This window comes from Zonotrichia leucophrys, chromosome 14 (genome assembly GCF_028769735.1).
Source record: "Zonotrichia leucophrys gambelii isolate GWCS_2022_RI chromosome 14, RI_Zleu_2.0, whole genome shotgun sequence".
NCBI classification, from domain to species: Eukaryota; Metazoa; Chordata; class Aves; order Passeriformes; family Passerellidae; genus Zonotrichia; species Zonotrichia leucophrys.
Genome location: NC_088184.1, coordinates 12,230,395 through 12,250,149, shown reverse-complemented (window position 1 = coordinate 12,250,149; position 19,755 = coordinate 12,230,395). Strand labels below are relative to the sequence as shown.

At 42.8% G+C, this 19,755-nt stretch overlaps 1 protein-coding gene across 1 annotated transcript in view; it reads left to right on the top strand.

Annotated features, from left to right (window-relative positions):
• GNA12 (G protein subunit alpha 12) overlaps window positions 1–19,755 on the top strand; it is a 40,234-nt gene extending 20,479 nt beyond the window's left edge. Inside the window, exons 3-4 of the mRNA XM_064725510.1 lie at window positions 11,619–11,669; window positions 12,645–19,755. Coding sequence (XP_064581580.1) covers window positions 11,619–11,669; window positions 12,645–13,214 — 621 coding nt within the window. The 3' untranslated portion in view covers window positions 13,215–19,755. The remainder of the gene's footprint in view (window positions 1–11,618; window positions 11,670–12,644) is intronic.

Sequence of the window (19,755 nt, the reverse complement as noted above, 5' to 3'; positions counted from 1 at the left end):
AAGGAGACATTTATATTTTTGTTCCCATGCTTTGTGAGTTCAAAGTTCTTGGTGTATGAAAGCTTCATGCACTGCTTGAAGATCAGCAAGGACTGGCTGAGCTGTGTGAAGGAAAAGAGAGAGCTCCTGCTACTTTGTGTGCTGCATTAGCAGTTTTCTGACCCTGTGGTTGGTTTCAGGAAATTGGGGGGGAAAACAGGCACTGCCCAAGTAGTGGTGGCTGATTTTGTTAAGCTTGTCCCCCTGACATGGCTCTCTCTGCTCAGAGCAGCAGTGCTGACAGTGCACTTCAGAAAGTTCCAGTTTTACAAGTCAGCCTTTTGTACCTCGTTTATATGTTCTTTGTAGTGATTCAGCTTGCTTTTGGTACCCATTCAGCTTTTTATTGGTACCAAACCTTGCACTTTTCACCTAGAACTGGGACAGCGAGCAAGGCTGTTTTCAGTGCCTTTAAAAATGTTCTAAAAGGTTCCCTTGAGAAAAAAACAGTAAGAGGTTCAGGCTTGGATTTTTCAAAGGGGCCACTGAATTTAATAGGATAATGGGTAATGAGTGCTTTCAGGCTTTCCTGAATATCCTAGTTTATTGTAAGCTATGTAGGATCAGGAACAAGTAACATGGACAGATGAACAAATAAGCAAATCATTAAAAACTAGGTCTGTTTTTATGAGAGAACCTTATTGGCAAATCTTCTGTATTTTTATACTTAGCAGATATTTGAATGTGTTCTTTACTTATCACAATGAGAGTGAATTATGTTTAATGAGCCCGTGTTCTTGAAAAGGTGGGACCTGACAGAAAGCTGAGGAGGAAAATGCAGGTGGGATGGTGAGGCAGCATGCTCAGGCCCCATGTTGTACCCTTGCCACCCATCCAAACCCTGACCTTTCTGCAATGACTTCTCAAGCAGATTGTGGTGTCTTTAACCTGCTCTTCTTCTGGTTTTCCCCCTGCTCCTGCTGTCTCCCAAACAAGCCTGGTTTGCATTAAAGCATGGAGAGTTTCACTGAAAGCACACCACTCTTGGCTCCAGCTTACCCTGGGCTGTAGCTCTGGGCAGTGATGCCAGTGAGCAATGGGAAATGGGGATTTGGGGGGTTCTGCTTTGCACTGAGCTCTTGGTTATCTGGGTGGGATTTTTGGAAGCTGCTCTTGGAGAAGGGGCAGATGCAGCCTGGGGGTGACTGAGCACAGCTGGGGGGTGACACACTGGGGAAGGAACAAGCCATGGGCATCACAGGTGGGCACAAATTGCCTTAGCCTGGTGCTTGCCAAGGTGTGATGACAGTGTCTTTATCTCACTGATCCTTCTCCCAAGCAATGGTTCCTTTCCTGAGGCCAAACTAAGATGCCTGTACCTCAAAGAGCTGTTTTGTCAGTGTTTGTGTTCTGGGTTACTGGAGGATCTGAAGTGGTGACAGACTGTTCAAATCCAGGCTCTGTTTCACAGCTGCTGAGTGTGGAGGAGGAAGAGGAGATGAGCAGAGGAAGGGAAGAAACAATGTTTAACTCTTGACTTCTGGGTTTGTGTGCAGTGGTAGCTGTGCAGCAGGGGAGGTTTCATAGATGTCTTAAGATGCATCTGAATGTGCTGCTGTTCCAGGAAATATCTCAGTGCTCCAAAGTGCTACAAACGGAGCAGCTGATAAGCAAACACTGGTGGAGGGAGCAGAGCTGTTGAGTGCCTTCCCAAAGGAGAAGGGTGAGGTGAGCTCAGTGTTTCACTTCTCCTTTCTCAGCTGCACTGCTGGGAAAGCTTCTGTCACAAAGGCAGCCTGGTCCCCACCATCTCTAGTTTGCAGCTACACCTAAAGCAGCTCTGAGGAGCAAACCTGTTTCTCTCAATTATTGACTCAGGATTTGGGGGAGGGCAGGAAAACTTCTTGGAAACATCATGCAAGATTTTCTGTTTGAGAAAGTGGAAAACATGTTGCTCTGAGAAGTAATTTATTGACACCTTTCAAATGTCTCCTCTGTATACAACACAGATTCCTGCAGTCAGACTGAGGCAGACTTGTGCTTCACTTGGCTTTGCTCCTGAACAAACTGTTGCTGTTTGTCCTTAGAAGGTCTGCTCTCCACCCCGCCCCCAAAGCTCTTAATTTGACTTGCTTTCCTTGATACTCCCTTAATTCTACTTTGGAAAACTCAGTAGAATCTCAGACTGAAAAAGCACTTCTTTATTGATGGAATTCTCTCCCATTTAATTCCACCTCTGGATTCAAGGCTTTGATCCATGTGGTTTCAGTCTGGTCAGAGTACAGCAGTGAATCAGTCATGGTGTTGGACGTGGGCAGGAGACAAAAGAACACCTACTGTATTCTCCTTTTCTGTCCTTTCTTGCAGCCCAGCACATGCATTCCTGCTTGCAGGGAGTTGAGCTGCCCATCCACGTGGCTGGACTGCTGCCCTCTCTCCAGTTCAGTAGGATGTGACCGAGGCTTTAATTAGGATTTTTTTAATAGGCTAGTCTGCTCAACAGCTTGGAAAAGTTTGTTAAACTCACTTCATTTTCCACTTCATTTTCTTCTATGTGTAGCTGAGGCCTTAAGGATAGAAGCTGCCACCTATTTCTAATCACAGATTTCATCTTTAGATTTGTTTTCAGATCTGAAAGAGAGTAAATTCTGAAGTTATGTTGAAAGTAGTCCAGGTTGCATGAAATCTTCATACTGAAGTATCAATAAGGTGAAGGTTTAAGTGCAGATTTGAAGAATTCCTCCTCCTCATGCCAAAACAGATGTCACAAAGGGAGAGACTATTTAGAATAGCTGATATGTTTTGATGTGAATAGATAATAAACCTTGCAAGGTAATGCAGGATGAGAATTCCCATTGATTGGAAAGGCATTGGGGAGGCAGAGAGGGTAACAACAGGCAGAAACTGCACCTCAGGGCTGGTCAATTCTGAGTCTCTTAGAATTCACAAATACCAAACTTTTATTGCAAAAGCAGGTTTGTGTTTGTGGGGCAAATGATTTTTGAGCATCAGCTGTGAAGCTGCCTTGGGGAGTCCCTCAGACCTGCAGGCCTTGTGCTGTCTGTGGCTGAGCCTGCCAAGCACTGAGGTCATGGGCATGGGGCACCACTTCAGAGGAATGTAAGCAAGGTGGAATTTCATTGCTGTCTGCACTCTATTCTCTACACACTTGATTTTATAGAAATCAAACTGTTAAATAGCACACCTGAGTGCAGCTGAGACTTAGGTTGCATTTTAGCTGAGTTTTGCCTAAAACCTTTCTTTCAGATTCTGAGCAGCTTTCTGAGTTTTGCAAGGCCATCATTTTATTCTGCCCATCTAAAAACATCTCAGTTGTATACATACAGAAAATGAGAATCTTACTTAGAACAACATTTTAAAGAAATATGAAGGATGAATGACACTTTGCAGTCCTTATAGTCACCATTTAACAACAGACAAATATCAGTATGACAAATCTGAGCTGATATTCCCCAGAAAGTGGAGCATTAGGACACTGCAGCAAATCTTTGCTGTGTAAGTGGAGCAGGAAGCATTGTTCTGCAAGATACTCAAGGTTATGCCTCTTGTAAGTGCATCCAAGTTGCTGAGCTTTCCAGCTGGCCACCTGCCATGGAAAAGTCCAAGCTCAACATTCTCTCATGGCTGGTGTTAGCTGCTTTTTCAGCCCACAAGATCTAAGATATTTATTTCCCATCCCTTGATCTGATAAGATTTGAAAGGGAAACTCACTGGTAAACTTGTGATTTAGTCTTGATCAGATAGTCAGTACTGCTGACTAGATTAATTCAGGAGGTACTTTTTTTTTTTGTCACTGTCTGTTCTAGTTCTGCAGATGTCTCCTATAAACAAAGCAAGTTTCAGGTTTGTATCCTGACCTGCTGAGAACAAGGAATAACGGGGTTGTGCATCATTCCAGGGGATGCAGAAACATCCAGCTGCTTCTGAATTCTGCCATGGTGGTTGAAGATGCTCGTTTTTCTGTGTCAGCTGCCCACAGAGAATAAATGGGATAATTTGCTGGTGATGGGCCAGAATCTTGGCTCCATCCCTCCTTGTGCAGTCAGGACTTTGTTCTAGCAGTGCAGGGGGGCTGGCTCAGTGCTGTTGGGGTGCTGATGGGGCTGTGCCTGGGATGAGGAGCTGAGCCTGGCGTGTGCTCACTCAGCTCCACCAGAACCTCCGGAGAGGAGATGAAAGGGCCCTGGCAGCACTTGCAGACAATGAATTCCCTTGGACAGTTGGCAGGGAAACAGGAAGGAATCCTTCCATGGGATGCTTAGGAGTAGGTCTGGCAGCCACTCGTGCCAGCTCTGGGCCGAGCTCGCTGCTGATGTTGGATGCAGTTGTTGGACTATTTTAGTTGTTTAAACATAGCTGTGATTCTTCCACATCAATTTGGTCTAGATCCCCTTGCATCCACTCCTCAACTCGTGCTAGCTGCTGGTCAGTGAAGGGTAGGACATGCTGAATCCCTGTCTGGTTAAGGATTTTTCTAGATTTATTTTTTGGAAAGCTAATATTTAACATATTTATGTTACACTTGGCGTTTTGTTTGTGGCCAACACTGTTTTCTCTGCTGTTTGCACCTGTTTTTTTTCCAGCCACTGCAAATCTGTGAAGCAGAAACAGCAGTGATTAAGACAGTAAGTATGAGTAAAATCAAAATTACAGGGGTTTTTTGTTAATGTTTCTTGAAGCTTTTAGTGTAGGATGGAGCCTGCCTTAGTCTATTAACAGAAAATTCCTTTCTTCCTGGAGGCACTGCTGCTGGTGTGCATATTTGAGACAAATGGACAGAATTGTTAACCTAGTCCAAAAGTAATTTATCTCATCTACATCCTGTTGATGTAGAAATACCTAGAATTTCAGGAAAAAATGTAACTCTAGTTTTCCCTTGCAGCACTTGGGAGAAAGAATTGCTGTATTGGATTGCTGGAAAAAGCTAACACATGTTAAGAGTTGCCCTTCAGCAAAGAATCCTGCTCCTGTGTGAGTGTTTCTTTGCTGCAAGGCTGGAATTGCAGTCACAGGATTCCACAAATCTTAGTACTGATGAAGAAGCTCTGATTAACCTAAAGTTTTTCTGGAGAATTAAATAAATATTTATCACCTATTATTTTCCATATGCTGCAAAGCACAGCTAGGCCATGTGTCATGGAGGATGAGTTGATATAAACCCACCCTGTCATGTACAAACACATTTTTCCATTGCCTGTTTGGACTGAGCTGACAAATAATGAATTTTTTAAATATTTTCAGATCTTAACATCTGATACCTACAGTATGTGAACAGGCAGGAGAAAGGGGAGGTAATTTTTAGAAGTTTGGAACCCTATGGTACTTTTTTTGTAGTTGGCATGTTTGTAGGGTCCAGATAGCAGCAACTTGGATAAGCACTGGAGTTGCTGGATGGGAGCCAGGAGCTCAGTCTGTTGTTAAGGAGGAAGTTAAATAACACTGGAGAGATTTGATAGCTGGAATTCTGTACAGCTTAAATAAGAAGTGGTTGGTCTCTGCACTGGAGCTGGTGATTGAATGAAACATTAATGTTTGTCTTGTGTCAATAAATTTCGATGCCCAGACAGGATGTAGAATATCTGTAGAACAGAATTGCAGTGTCCAATGGGCATCAGCATTTCAGGGCAATTTAGGTTACTTCAGCATCCTCTGGGGGAATTCTTAACAAGCACAGACTTGCTCACCTCCTTGGAAAATAATACAGAATTCATCAGCTGTCAGAGAGGAGAGAACACATTTCTGGCTGCAGTGAATCCCATGCCCTGTTAGCAGTGGGGCTGAATAGAAGTGCAGATTTAGCAGGAATCTCTTGAAGGAGCCTGCAGCTTTGGGGAGGGGGAGTTGTTTGTTTGTAGTTGTCCCTCAGGAGGGTTCCAGCCCTTGGGCAGGGTGCAGAGCCTGAGCCCCCTCACTTCCCAAGGATTCGTGTTGTGGTGGCAGGCTGTCATCCTGCTGCTTGTGTCCAGTTTGATGCTGAGGTTTTGGTTCTAATTTCAGTACCCAAAACCTTGGCTAATCTAACTCCTGAACATTTTAAAGTACTGGGCTCCTGGTTATTTTATAACCTGGCTTCTCCCTTGGGCCTCTTGCTTTTCTAAAACATCTGAAGTGGAGACATTCAGACTCCTTACAGTCAAGAGATGATGGACATCCCAGGAAACCTGGAAAAGGGGAGATCTCAGTGTTTGCAAACAAAGATTTTGATTTTGTCTCTATGTGTCTCAAGCAGCCCTCATGGAATAGTTCCTTTAATGAAGGCCAGCTTTGGGTGAAATTGTGTCAATGCTTTCAGTCCATCCCATTTATGTATCCAAGATCTCAGAGCTTGGAGATTCCCAAACATCTTCCTAGGGGTCTTCTGGATTCCCTCTGTATTTCTCAGCCCTGCTGCTGAATGTTTTCAGCTCCTGAGCAGAGGGTGGGTGCCCAACACTGCTGTTTTATCTGGATCACTGTTCTGTCACCTTGCAGACTCTGCTGCAGTTTGTGGCTGTTATTGGCAGTATCTGTTTCTCTGTAGTGTGGGAATTCTGTTAGATCTGTATTTTGTGTTCTGTTTGATCTGTGTTAGATGCTTCCTTGAAGTACAACATTTCCTTCCTCTGTGGTTTAATCCATCATCTGAAACAAGCTAAGACTGACAGGTCTACCTTAAGTTGTGCACTCTAAATTTAGCAGCCAGAGACAGAATGATCAGGAAGGGCTAAATTAATATTATGTCAAAAAGGCCTTGGGACAAGGAAAGGAAAAAAGCCAATTTGGAACAGAGGGTCCCCTTTCAAGTCTTGTAGTTCAGAGCAGAATATAGAGGAACTGCTTTTCAGCAGGAAAAGTTTGAAATGAGCCAGTATTTTAGGGAACTGCACAATAGGATGTGCCACTGTCCTTTATGGTCTGACCAGGGCTCACTCTGAATAACTGAGGGTTACAGTGGCAGGTTGATAAATTCTGGCCTTCCAGAACATGTCTGCTGAGTTTCTGGGGGTATTTTAAAGATTGCTGTGCATTATTTTCATGCAGTAAATACTGCTTGGGAACTCTGCCCAAACTGAGGCTATCAATGGCAAAGGAAGTGATGCCAGATTAGTTATAATATTTCTGTGTGCAGATTTCCTATGTGCTCTGAACGTAGCCTGAAGGGACAGGGATGTTGAGTTCAATCATTATTTTCATGGTGACTTACTTGGAGCTCATGTTAAGATGGCATTCACATTGCACAAAGTATGTAGATTAAAAATTCTTTTTTTTCATGGCTTTCGCCCCTTGAGAATGCTGTGGTCAAAATAATCTAGCATATAAAAAGAGTTTTAGAGGACTATTTCAGGAAGCAGGAGTATATGTTTACATTTCAACTTTCCTCCCTTTCTCTTCCACCAGTCACTTTTTAAACAAATTGCACTATTTTCCCTGGCTTCACCAAACTTTATACAGTAGATAGGCCAGTTTCAAAGAATAACAATTTTTTTTTTAAATAATCCAATAGCGATACTGCACTGTGGGCTCATTTGAGGCCTTCTGTTTGTGTTTCTTGATTCCCCCAGTTCCCAGATGTGCAGTGACTCATCCTCCTGAACAATGGGAACAGCATCTCCAGCTCCTTCTCTTGGTCCCAGTTACTCAGAGGGAGGGGAGCTCAGTGACACCATGAGTCACCCCAGCTTTGTGGTCACTCCTGTGTGGGGAGCAAGGAGTGGAGCACCAATGGTCACTGCTGTGCTCTGGGGCACTAAAAAAGGATCATCTGAGCTACATAAAATTCATAACTCAGAGGTCAGTGCTCCCTCCCCCGCAGCTGTCCCGTAAAACACGGGCTGTGGGTGCAGGAGACACCGCTGAAACATCTTGATTTATTAACAAGGAGGATGAAAATCCATAAATAAAGCCAACTGGCTTGTAACTTTCCAGTGTGAAATGTACTAATCAAGCACTAGTTAAAAATAAAATAAAATAAATAAGAAATGTCAGCGTGTAAATGCTTCACTGACAGACTCTGCTGGGACTGTGACAGAACAGGCCTTCCTATCTCAGTATTGTGCTGGTAGAAATTCAAGTCTTTCATATTTTAAAAGCCTTATTTATGAATAATGTTAGAATATTTTTAAAGGAAATAGCGTACTATTAGGACATTGCAAGACATGAGTCTTTTTAAATCTGAAAGGCAGAAGCTCAACAACTTTCTATGAGCACCATTGATCTGAGGAAGTTTCTGGAGCTGCCACAGTTTTTCTTGCAACATCAGCCTGTAAAAGATCTGATCTGGATCTTTTTTGTTTGTTTTCTAAGTGAACACACCACGAAGTGATTATATTTAGGTAGTTACACTTTGTATAAATACACATGGAGGGTATAAATATACATATATTATAAATAACTTCAGCTTTCATTTCTACTTTGCAAGCATAGCTTGAAATAGATTGTGACGTTAAAATAAGCTTTTTTTCCCCAACAGAACCAGTAAAATACTGAAATTGAAGTCATCAATCTGCATAAAGTTATTTTTAGTATCTGATGAATCAATTGCAAATATTTGCTGACACTTTTACAGGAAGTCATGGTCATGGACCTGAAATAACTGGCTGAGATCTGGAGGAGGAGAGCACTTGAACTGCTAATCCAGCTTTGAATGGAGCTGAATGGCTGGGTGGATATTGGGGAAACACTAAATATTGGCACTGAAAAAGCCAAACCAGCTTCTTTATGGCCAGTGTCATGAAGAGAAAAAATAATTCAACACAAAAGAGAAAGCTGATATTTATTTTGATAATTACTTGCTTTGAATGGAAAATCTACTTTGATTTAGAAACTGTGTGTGTATTTTTATATACATACATTTATATACATAAGCTTTTGTTTGTGTGTGTGTATAATGCCCAAAGCATGAGACAGCTTTGCATAAATAGTAATTTTTTAGTGAATTCAAAAATCCACTGAAGTGCAGCTTGATAAAAAACTCTGTGAATTTGACTTCTAGATGTAATTAATATTGCTGTCTGAATGACTAGGAAAAATGAATATAGAAAGGAATGTTCAGTTAGCATAATTGTTCTAATTAGAAACACTAATAGCAAACAGTTGTGAAACCTGGAGTTTCCATATTTTCCTCATTTAATGCATTGCATGTTACTCATCACGTCAGTTAATCCCAGTGCCTGTGTGTGCTGCTGCCTGGAGGAGCTGAATGTGCTTCCCAGAACATCCCAGTTTGCTGGAAATCTGACTAAGATGTAGGACAAGGTTATTCCAGAAGCCCTTGGAGCAGGAACTGAGTTCACACTTCCCTAGGACTTGATGAAGAATCATTAATCAGGGAATCATTAAAGCAGGAGGTTTTGAGTGTGCACACTGGGTTTGGGCTTTTTACTCTGGCACGTTCTTGGTGGGTGTTTTCCTCCCTTCATGTTTGTGTGCTTTAATGTTTTGAGGGTGTTTAAACTTCAAACCCTCTGGAGCTCGTTGAGGATTTGTTGTTTTGGCTGGAAACAGATATTTTGACTTAAGTCCTGGATGCCTTTGGATTCTGTGCTAGAAGAGAATATTCAGATTCCTTCAGATCTGTCAGACCATGCATATGGTGCTCACACCTGCTCCAGCCACCTGACTTACCCAGCTCTCCCAGTGCTTTGCCATTGCTGATTAAAATTTCCCTGAATAAATTACATGGCTTAATTGCAATGTTAATAAGAGCTGGGTAAGAATCTAGAGAAGTCTGGTTTCCTTAAATCAGACATGAACATGTATTTTTCCATTAATCAGTTGATTTTCTTAGCTCCCTATCAACATACAGAATGTCAGAGTGATGGATGGTGGGGTGGGGATTAGGGGGGGCAGAAGCTGTAGCTCAGGAGATGCTGCCTGTGTGTCCCTGCATTTCACAGGCACGTGGCTGCTCCTGCTCCAGCCTGGGAGGGGGACAGACAGACAGACAGGGACAGACAGACAGGGACTCTTGAAGCAGCTGGGTAGAAAATCGGAAGAATGTCCATCAGAAATGGCCCCTGTGCAGTATTTTTGCACGTCTGAAGGAGCTGGGTGGGATGGAGCACAACAGATAGAGAAGGGGTTCTTTGTGGTTTCAGTGATCTTTTCTTTCTGGGCTCTCCCATCTCCTGAATATGACTAATGCTGTACAGGAAGCCCTTTTCTCTTATTCATGCAGTCTGTGATATCTCTTCTGATCCACAGAGTGCCAAAAAATACAGGAAATTACTTTCACCTTATGAAAATTCATGATTGTAAGGAAGCTCTTAGAGCAATTGTTCTTTGGAAACTTCCCCTCTCCCCCACCCCACCCCCCAAAAAAAGAAGTGGTTTTTTTTCTGCCAGCAATCCATTGTAAATCTTTTGTTGATACGTGGTAGTCTTTTGCAAATCTGTGTGTTTTCTCTCCTTTATTAAAAGAACACTTCCAGTTTTGAATGTTAGAAAATAATAACCTGCAGTTCCTTTTGTGTGTGCCTTCTGCTGGGAGTGTGTACTTGTCCAACACTGAGTGCTCTGATCTCCAGTCTGGTTCCTCACAATGAACTGTTGTGTTCATCTGTTCAGAGCTGTACTGGGGGCAGGAATTCTGTTCTGTCTCAGGGCTATGGTGTAGAGGAGGATGTGAGGTTTAAGGGTTTATATTGCAGCTGGAGTACTTGGAGGAAGCTCCATTCTGAATTAGTGACTTGGTGAGGGCACCTACTGCCATTTGGTCATGACTGACAGCCCTGCTCTGGGATAAGGAATGGGTTTCCCTGCCTAAAATCACTAAAAGGCACCAGGATTTTCCACTTTATCATTCACATGGCATGGCTACAACTCCAAGACACATCCTGAGCAGTAAAGAAGACTTACTGAATTACTTCTTCATGAAGGGAAGCATTTGCTGGAGAGTTTCACTCCAGAGTAGTCTGCATCTGTATGGAAACAATATTGTTATTTCTTTAAAAGTCTGTGCAGGGCTTCTTGTCCCCACTTAATGCAGAGGGGCCCTTGGTTTGATAAAACACCAAATCCTCTTACACAAGAGGAAATTTTCACACAAGAATGACTTCTCCCTGTACACATTCTTATTTTCTTCTTGATAAAATTGCTGAAAGACTTTTTACAAGATGAGTAAGTCTATTATTAAAAGTCTTGAGCCCAGAAGGGGAGCTGTCTGTATAAGAGCAAGTCCTTGAAAATGCTTCTTTTTTTCCTTTGTTTGTGACAAGTAAGTCTAGCTTAAATCATCATAAATTGTGGGAGACTTACATCTTCCACTTTTCTAGGATATGCTTTTGTTCACTGTTATGAATTTTAAACAAACTAGACTGGTTTCTTATAAGTGTTTCATTTTTTACTCCCACTCAGTGTCATTTAACTGCACTTATCTTACAAGGGGAAAAAAGCCAAATTCTTTAAGTCAAAGAACTGACTTTAATAACACTACTCTTTTATTGTAGAGATTTACTGGATAGATCTGAGCATTTGTGCAAATCTCTTCTCAACTTAGAGTAATACCACCATTAGATCACCAATACATTTTTCTAACTGAAAAAATCAGACCTCAGTTCATGCTGGGCAGAAGGCCTTGGTTCTGTTGGATTTGCTGTCCTAGGCACAAGCTCACTTCCCATATCTTTGCTTTTCCACAGGGGGAATCAGTGAAATACTTCCTGGATAACCTGGATCGGATCGGTCAGCTGGTAAGAAACTTCTCCTTCTGAAGCACAGAGCTCCAGGGGCCAAGGAGAGCCTGAGTGTGCTGTGATTAATGGGCTTTGCTTGGGTTTGTGGTTTGTTTATGAAATAATTACGCATTAAATTCAGTGTTCTTTCTGTAGGAACAGTAAATTGCAGCTTTCTGAAACTGAAGCTTAGCATTTGTTTAATCTTTTTTGACAGACAACAAATGGAAGTTGTATTTGTGCACATATTTTATCAGCCCTTCTGTGCAGTCTCTGGATCTCATTTGCTTTTCCTGATGTTCTGAGGGCTGCTGCTACGTAAGGTAGCAGAATGAAACCTTAATAAAATAAAAACCATTCCTGGCACTTGTAGGATTCAAAATCTGTAATGAAAACATCTGTCTGGACACTTGGAGGAGAAAGAAGAGAGATGATTTTCCTAAACAGTAGCAATGATAAGGTTCTGAAGAACAAATTCTCTGCAGCAGTAGATTGGGGCACAGCCTGTGGGCTGTACTTGCTGGTCATAGTGTGAACCTGGAAGAAGAATTTCCAGTAAAGGTTTCAAGATGGTCCTTGTGAGAGTAATGAACTGTGGAAAAGCTACATTTGAAAAAAACACACCTTTTAGTGATAATTTGGTCTGCTTTATTGAATGCTACCTAAGTGGCAGTAACACTGTAGCTAAGAATTTCATGATGAAAAAATACATTTCAATCTTAAACCAAGAGGCTTGATGGATGAAAGTGTGAAGTAGTGAATTAGTCCTTTATTTTTGTTCTCATATGTCTCAGGATCCTCTGTAGCTGTTAACTGAAGGGTTGAGCTAAATGGTCAGGAGGCCAGTGTTTTAAAGCTGAGTATTCATTCTTCATCTGATAATATTTAAATTTAAAAGCAGCTCTTGGTGATTTTACCCATTCATTCAGTATTCAGGCATTAGCCATAATTTTTGAAGGACTTTTTTTGACACTTCTCTCCTTTCTTTTACAGAACTATTTCCCCAGCAAACAAGATATTTTGCTGGCCAGAAAAGCCACCAAGGGGATAGTAGAGCATGATTTCATCATTAAAAAAATTCCTTTCAAGATGGTGGATGTAGGGGGACAGAGATCTCAGCGTCAAAAATGGTTCCAGTGCTTTGATGGAATAACTTCCATTTTGTTCATGGTCTCCTCCAGCGAATACGACCAGGTCCTCATGGAAGACAGGCGCACAAACAGACTCGTGGAGTCCATGAATATCTTTGAGACAATAGTCAACAACAAGCTTTTCTTTAACGTTTCCATTATCCTATTCCTCAACAAGATGGACCTTCTGGTGGAGAAGGTCAAGACTGTGAGCATTAAGAAGTATTTCTCGGACTTCAAGGGCGACCCTCACCGCCTGGAGGACGTGCAGCGTTACCTGGTGCAGTGCTTCGACAGGAAGCGGCGGAACCGCAGCAAGCCCCTGTTCCACCACTTCACCACGGCCATCGACACGGAGAACATCCGCTTCGTGTTCCACGCCGTCAAGGACACCATCCTGCAGGAGAACCTCAAGGACATCATGCTGCAGTGAAGGAGAGCAGCCCCTGCTCTGTTGGAATTTCGCTGGAGGGTTCCATCGGAGTTTTTGATCCTTTCTTTGTGGGCCGTGCGTGCGGCGCGGGGCCCGTGCGAATTCCTTGGCTCAGGAATGCTGTACACTAGCCAGTCCAAACAGAGGAGCTCTAGGCCGGAGGAGTCGTGTTGATGTTAGCTACTGAATCATTTGGACTAAAACACTACTGAAACCTGGCCCTGGTAGGTTCTGTACCGAGTTTGGAACGCTGAATGACACAACCACCGTCTGCCTTCTTGGAGAACAGAAATCTCTGACAAACCATGGATGGAAGACACGTTTCCAATGAATGCGCTCATTTTTCAGACACTAATTGTACAAACTGCCTTTTTTTTTTGTAGTTTGGAGGTGCTGAATCGATCAAACTAATCTAAACATGATGAGATTGGCAGCTGTATTGGAGAATGTTAATGGAGGTTCCATTCTTAACCCTTAGGAGTATAACCAGGTCTTGTGTGTGTGTTCAGCTCTGCCAGGGGTCTAGAATCCACCTCCCAAGGTGGATGCACAGCTCTTGTCTGAAGGCTTTGCATGAGTCTCCTGAGGGGGAAGCCTAGAACTGTGTAAGGAAACTCATGTTGGAGTAAATGGGATGGGGACTTGAGGCCTCGCTGATTTGGAGAAGGGTTTATTTTGCACTATGCTTGGAGGGTGTTCCATCATGGAAAACTGATTTCCTTGGTGCAGCAGCCTGTGCTGGAGCACCCAGCCATGTATCTGCACAGTGGCTGCTCAAGGCAGATGAGCTCCATGGCCAGCTAGCACTGCCCTCACACCCACAGTGGGGGCAGCGTTTGTGAAGGTTCAGTATCTCATGTGCCAGGGCTTCATCTGAACTCAACAGTTTAGAAGCTGATTAAACTCTCTAAGCAAAGGTTTTGGTAGCACAGCAGCTGCTTGATTAGTTCCAACAGCTGACCTTGTAGGAAGAATGAACACCCTGGAGATCCCAGCTTTCCAGCTGCACTGATGGATTTGGACAGCAAGACCTTGCTGTAAAATCAGCCTTTAATCTGTGTCTTAATGGGATCTTCAGCCTGTAGTGATGCACATGGAACTCAGAGCACAGCTGGGTTTGGAGTCACCCCTTTGGGCAGTGCTTTGGGTGTAAAATGGCAAGAGGCTGTGAACAATTTGGGTGTGAACTCCAAATTTCCTTGTGCTCTCAATCTCTGCCAGGTGCCTTTTCTGTGTACAGACATTGAATCTTTTCTACTGCAGTGGGGTACATGGACAAATGAAGATATTGTAGGGCTATCCTTTAGGTAACTCAAACATAGTTTACTGTGCAATTTTTGTCATAGTTTTTATCCAAGGATAAAACCTGAAGGGCTGTTTGTACCCATAAAAAGTCAGCATAAAAAGTCCCTGGAGTTCTTTTCCCCTTTGAGCCTGTAATGGCATGTCAAAACAAGCAAAGTTTTACTTCAGCTGGTAATCCCATGGGAAATGTGGTCAAAGAAAAGTCCTGTTCCGTTGTCCTTTCATGTTAATTTGGATAAAATCTGGAATCTTTCTTCCCCTCTGAAGCTTGCAGATGTTCATATCAGTATTTTTGTGTAGTTTCCTGATGTAGCAGCCTCCTGGCTTTCCTTGTGCAGGCTCCAGAGTGGAAAAGCTGTGGCTGTTTCAGTGCCTGAATCGACGTAAGAAGCCACTGAAAAGTTGCAGATGGGAAAACCTAACTTAAATTTCAGCAAACTTAAACAGGAATTAGCTTCCTTGTAACAAGTCTTATTTTGCCAGGACCAACTCTGTCTTTTAAATATTTATTAATTTTTAGCCTTGAAGGGGAAGAATGTTTTACGTGACTAATATTCAGATGGGGGAAAAAATCTTCAGATTATTACATTTGAAAAGGAAAATGTTTCACCACAGCGTGATGCAAAACAAGTTTACTCATCACATAAGGTTGGTTTCTGTGAGCCCATTTGTTTGGCTGAAGACTGAGGCTGCTTTCAAAGCTTTCAGATGTTTTCTGAGTTTTGGTAGTGGTTTTCACTTCACACAAGACACTGGGAAAGAGGAGGCAGTTGTGGGCTCACCTGACTTCTAGGTTGACTTGACTTTAGTTCTTAGTTTGCTGTGAGCTTTATTCTTTCACTGAGTTTTCCAGATGAGTTAATATTATGCTTGTTTTCTCAAATTAGTTAAACATTCCCTTTCAACTGTATTTTTTCTCAAGAATTACCTCAGTTTGGTGTCTGAATCTACTGTAGTTTTACCTGGGAGGCATAGCATGGAATTTCTGTTCTGTTTTTCTTTTGACACTCATCCATGGTTTTGTATCCTTAGTCACCTTATGGATTTACCCTTCAACAGAGCTAATGATGCAACTTATATTTTAAATAACTTAAAATCTGCACCTGGAAAAGAAAGAGCATGAGAGATCTCACTCTGAGTTCTCAGCTGCTTTTTTTTTGTGTGTGTGTGTGATATGGCAGTTTTGCACACTAAGTCAGTTTTAGGGAACCAATTTGCCCACCTTGGGCCCATTATTGCCTTTCTTGTTTTAATTGATGAAATGGGGCTGAGTGTGGGGCTGCAGGTGAAAATCCATGTTTTGGCTCTGTGGGTGCAGAGTTCTGTCAGGTTTGGATAGTGATGGATCACACCAGGAACCAGGTCAGGAAACTCTCCTTGCAAAATTCAATCACTTCCCAAGTTTGCAGAGGAGCTGGCCTGTGAGTTAAAAGGACTTGGGGGTCTTTTTGAACTGTCAGCTTTCTCTGCAAAATACTCTTCTTGCCACAGCTGAGGGGGCTTGGGGGATTTTCCAAGGAAAGTTGTAGCATAATAAAGCCAGAAAATCACATTGTGGTAAATCAGTGAATTGGGTAGATGAGGTTGTTCACACTTCTAGGGACAGGCCTGCTCTGTTGCTTAGTCCTTTCACCAGAAACAAATAGAAAACTTTATTTTAAGTGACATCCTGGAGAACTTTGCAGGTAAACACAGCTGGAGAGAACATCTTTTTTTGTTAGTTTTATAGGCTTATTGTTCATTTGGCTGGTCAGGAAATGGGTCACAGGCAGGATGATGATCAGATGGAGACCTTGAACAAGAACTTTTTTTTTAAAGAAAAAAGCAGCTTTTTGCTGTCCCTCCTGACACCCGGGGTCAGTGACAGAATGTTGCAGAGGGGTTGTTTCTCCTGAGGACAAAGAGAGGAAACTCTTGCAGCCTGTGCTTGGGGCAGAGACTTACATAAACCTGGAGTTGAAACAGAAAAACGAAATGGGAGTCATTTTTCCAACACTACTTTGTGTTTGTTGTCCTCAAAACAAGTGTTGAGCTAACAGAGTGTGTCAGCACTCCTGCAGTGCTGGCAGGCTCTGAGCACTCCTTAGATGCATTGCAAGGTGACTTGGTGGAGCTAAAAAGGATGGGTGGTTTTCTGTAAGTGACATATTCAATAGGCACTTGTCACTTTGAAGGAAGGAAATAGTTGTTAATGTTGAAAATGACCTAATGGTGGTTCTGGAATTGAAATTACTGGCCACTCAGTTTTACAGCTCAAAGATGCTTTCAGTTTCATGCAGAGAATGGATCTTATTTAATATGGCAGCCTAGATTATTTGACTTATTAACTTGATAATGTATTTAATGTTTTTAATTGCTGCTGTGTAGAACCTAGAGCTAGGCATGTTACAAGAAAGAAGCTCCTGGAGATGACCATTCCCAGGCCTCTGAGGCAGGTAAAGCTGAGCTGCAGCCAGGCAGGCAGAGTAGAGAAAGTAATGGCAAATAAACCATAGGGGAGTGGAGTAGGAAGAGCTCATTTGTACATGGCACTGGAGACAAATCTATAATTCCCCTAGGACAGCTGAAGTGGCGTTTGGTGTGGAAAGTGATGCATTTGGAGTGTGTCCCATCCTGCCCATGTGTTCCCCCCATCCCCGTGGCCTCATTCCCTCTGGGAATCCCCATCCTGGTTACTGTGATCTGCAGAGAAATGTAGAATTAGAGCAGTTCAAGAACAGATGTGGTACCACTGAAGAACCCAGCAGCTCTCATTAGTGACAGACAGCTGCCTTCCACAGAACAACACTTTAGAAAACAGGTCCTCTGCTGCCTTTATTTGGCTGTCTTTGTATTAACTATGTTTTAACTTATATTAACTTATGTTTTGGAGTCTTTTCTATATGTGTACTTTATTTCTGGGGGAAAAATCCTTTTGTGCATGGACCTAGAGGATTTCTCTAAAAGGCCCCTCTGATTTTCAAGCAGTGAGTTTGGACACCTGACTTAGCTTGGCTTCTGTCATCAGATTTTCAGGAGTACCTGCTGCATTGATGGGTGATTTGATGTGTGCCAGCTTGAGAGACAGCTTGATATGCAACAACACCTCCACACAGTGCAGTTTGTCATGTAAACCAAACACTGAGCTCATGATGAGAGCTGTAAGTTGAGCAGTTCCCTCTTCTCTGTTCTCTCTCTAGTATAAAATCACGTGGTGTAGTCAGGGGTTTAACTTAGCACTGCCAACTCTTTACCTCATACTCTGTAATTCTGTAACACAAAGTGCTGGGTGGGGTGTTTCAGTAGCAGCTATAAAACATCTGTGCCTACTTTTGTAAATGAGCTTTTAACAGTTTTTGTAGGGAGCATCCATGATGGATCAGGAAGACTGGCGTGGTCTGGGCCAGGCTTGTTCTGAGTGAATGCTGACTCCACACAGCTCTAGGTGAGGGCTGTCGAGCCCAGTGAGGAGTAATTGGTAATGCAGGACCTAGTGCTTTTTGATAATGCCTGTTTTGTAATTAGCTGGGGTGATCTCTGCTTTGTGCTGTGACGTGGGCACTTCTTTGTTTAACACTAATCTTTTTTTGCATAGATGGAAATGAGTAAAGCCAGGAGATTTGGAGCTGGCACTGCCTCTCTGCTAACCAGGTGATGCTGCCTCTTTGCTCACCTTGGTGCTTGGGCAGTCCAGCTCCATCCCTGATGTTTTTATCTTGACAATGGCATTTGGAAAGCGGTGTTGAAGTTTGTCTGTGTGTTGATATGCTCGTGTTTTACTGGGTGGGGAGTGTGGAGGTTCTAGATTGTCAGTGCTGGTGGTTCTGTGCCTGGCTTGAGGAGCTGTCCCAGCCCAGCTCTTGGCCTGGGACTGAAGGTTGGATCTTCTGTCTGGTGTGAGAATAGAGGGGGGAAAAAGAGCAGCACTAACTTCCAAGGTGGGCATTCTGGTAAAATAAAAAAGCCAAAGTATGTTGGAGGGGAGCAGGAGAGGGGAGCTAGTGTCTAAGCAGATGCCAAAAGCTGATGGTGCTTGAAGGCTGTATTGAAGTGAATGCCATCTGCACTGACCCAAAAGCTTTGAGTGACTCCAGAGAGCCCTTGGCTGTGAATTAAGAGCAGCAGGCTGGCAAGGCTGGCCCTGCCATTGCAAATCTCTCTCTTCATCTGTTCATCACTGGGTGCTAAAACTCAATTTTGATAAAATGCAGTATGCAGATCTCTGGCCAGACAGTGCATTACTCCCTCCTGACAGCTGCTTAAACTTTCTTCAAGATACCAGAGCACAAGAAGGTAAGAAACTGTTTCCATTCTTTGAACAACAACTACAACTGATGGAGAGCAACATTTCTTTAATAAGTAGGACCTGAGAGAGCATCTTTTGAGGGAGGTGGCAGGTTTTGAGTAGCACAACTTCTCTGCTGTCACTGCCCAGCGATCTCTTGTGCAGGTGGTTGGGCACAGAGGCTGAGAGGAGCTGGAAGGGAGCAGGGGCTGGGGGAGGAAGGATCTGCTGGGAGCTCACAAGGCTTGGGAAGGTGCTTGGTGGACTTAGGTTTGGAGAGGTGTGTTCAGAGTCCTGTGTGCATTGGAGCCTTTAACCCTCTGTGGGACAGGGGGAGTTCCTCCAGTTGTGTTGTCTGGAATGTGGAATGGGCTTGAATTGACGATACAGATTAAAAGGTGTTTCTGGAGACTCCACTGAACAGTGCTGGTGTTTCTCACTCTAGAGAGGAGTTGTCTTGTTTGTGGAATCAAAATGTACAAAACAAACTGACAAAACACCAGGTTATCTGTGGCACAACCACATAGCTTAGGAAGCCAAGTGATGTTATCTTTTATTCTGCAATGTACTTGCTCTCTGGTGCCTATGCATTAACACACATACTATGCAATATCAGTCTTTTTTTAAACCAGTTCACTACATTGGGCAAGAAAGGCCTGAGTTTAGCCTTAATTTTCTTAACAATTCACAGGAAAGTACTTTAAAAACAGTGACAAACTAAAAGAAGGTGGAAAATGCATAAAGTAAAAGCACAGTCCCAGACTGCTCACATAAGTGTCTTTCTAGCACCAAAACAGCATCCGTGATAGAAGCAGCTACTTGCTGTCATAGTTTCAACTTATGAAAACTGTGTACTAGATAAAATTATATTGTGATGTGTAAAAAGTGTATTTTATAGCTTTGGTGACTTAGTTTACTGTTTTGTATATATGAATTTTATAAATCTATTAAAACTTGACTTGTTATACTGTT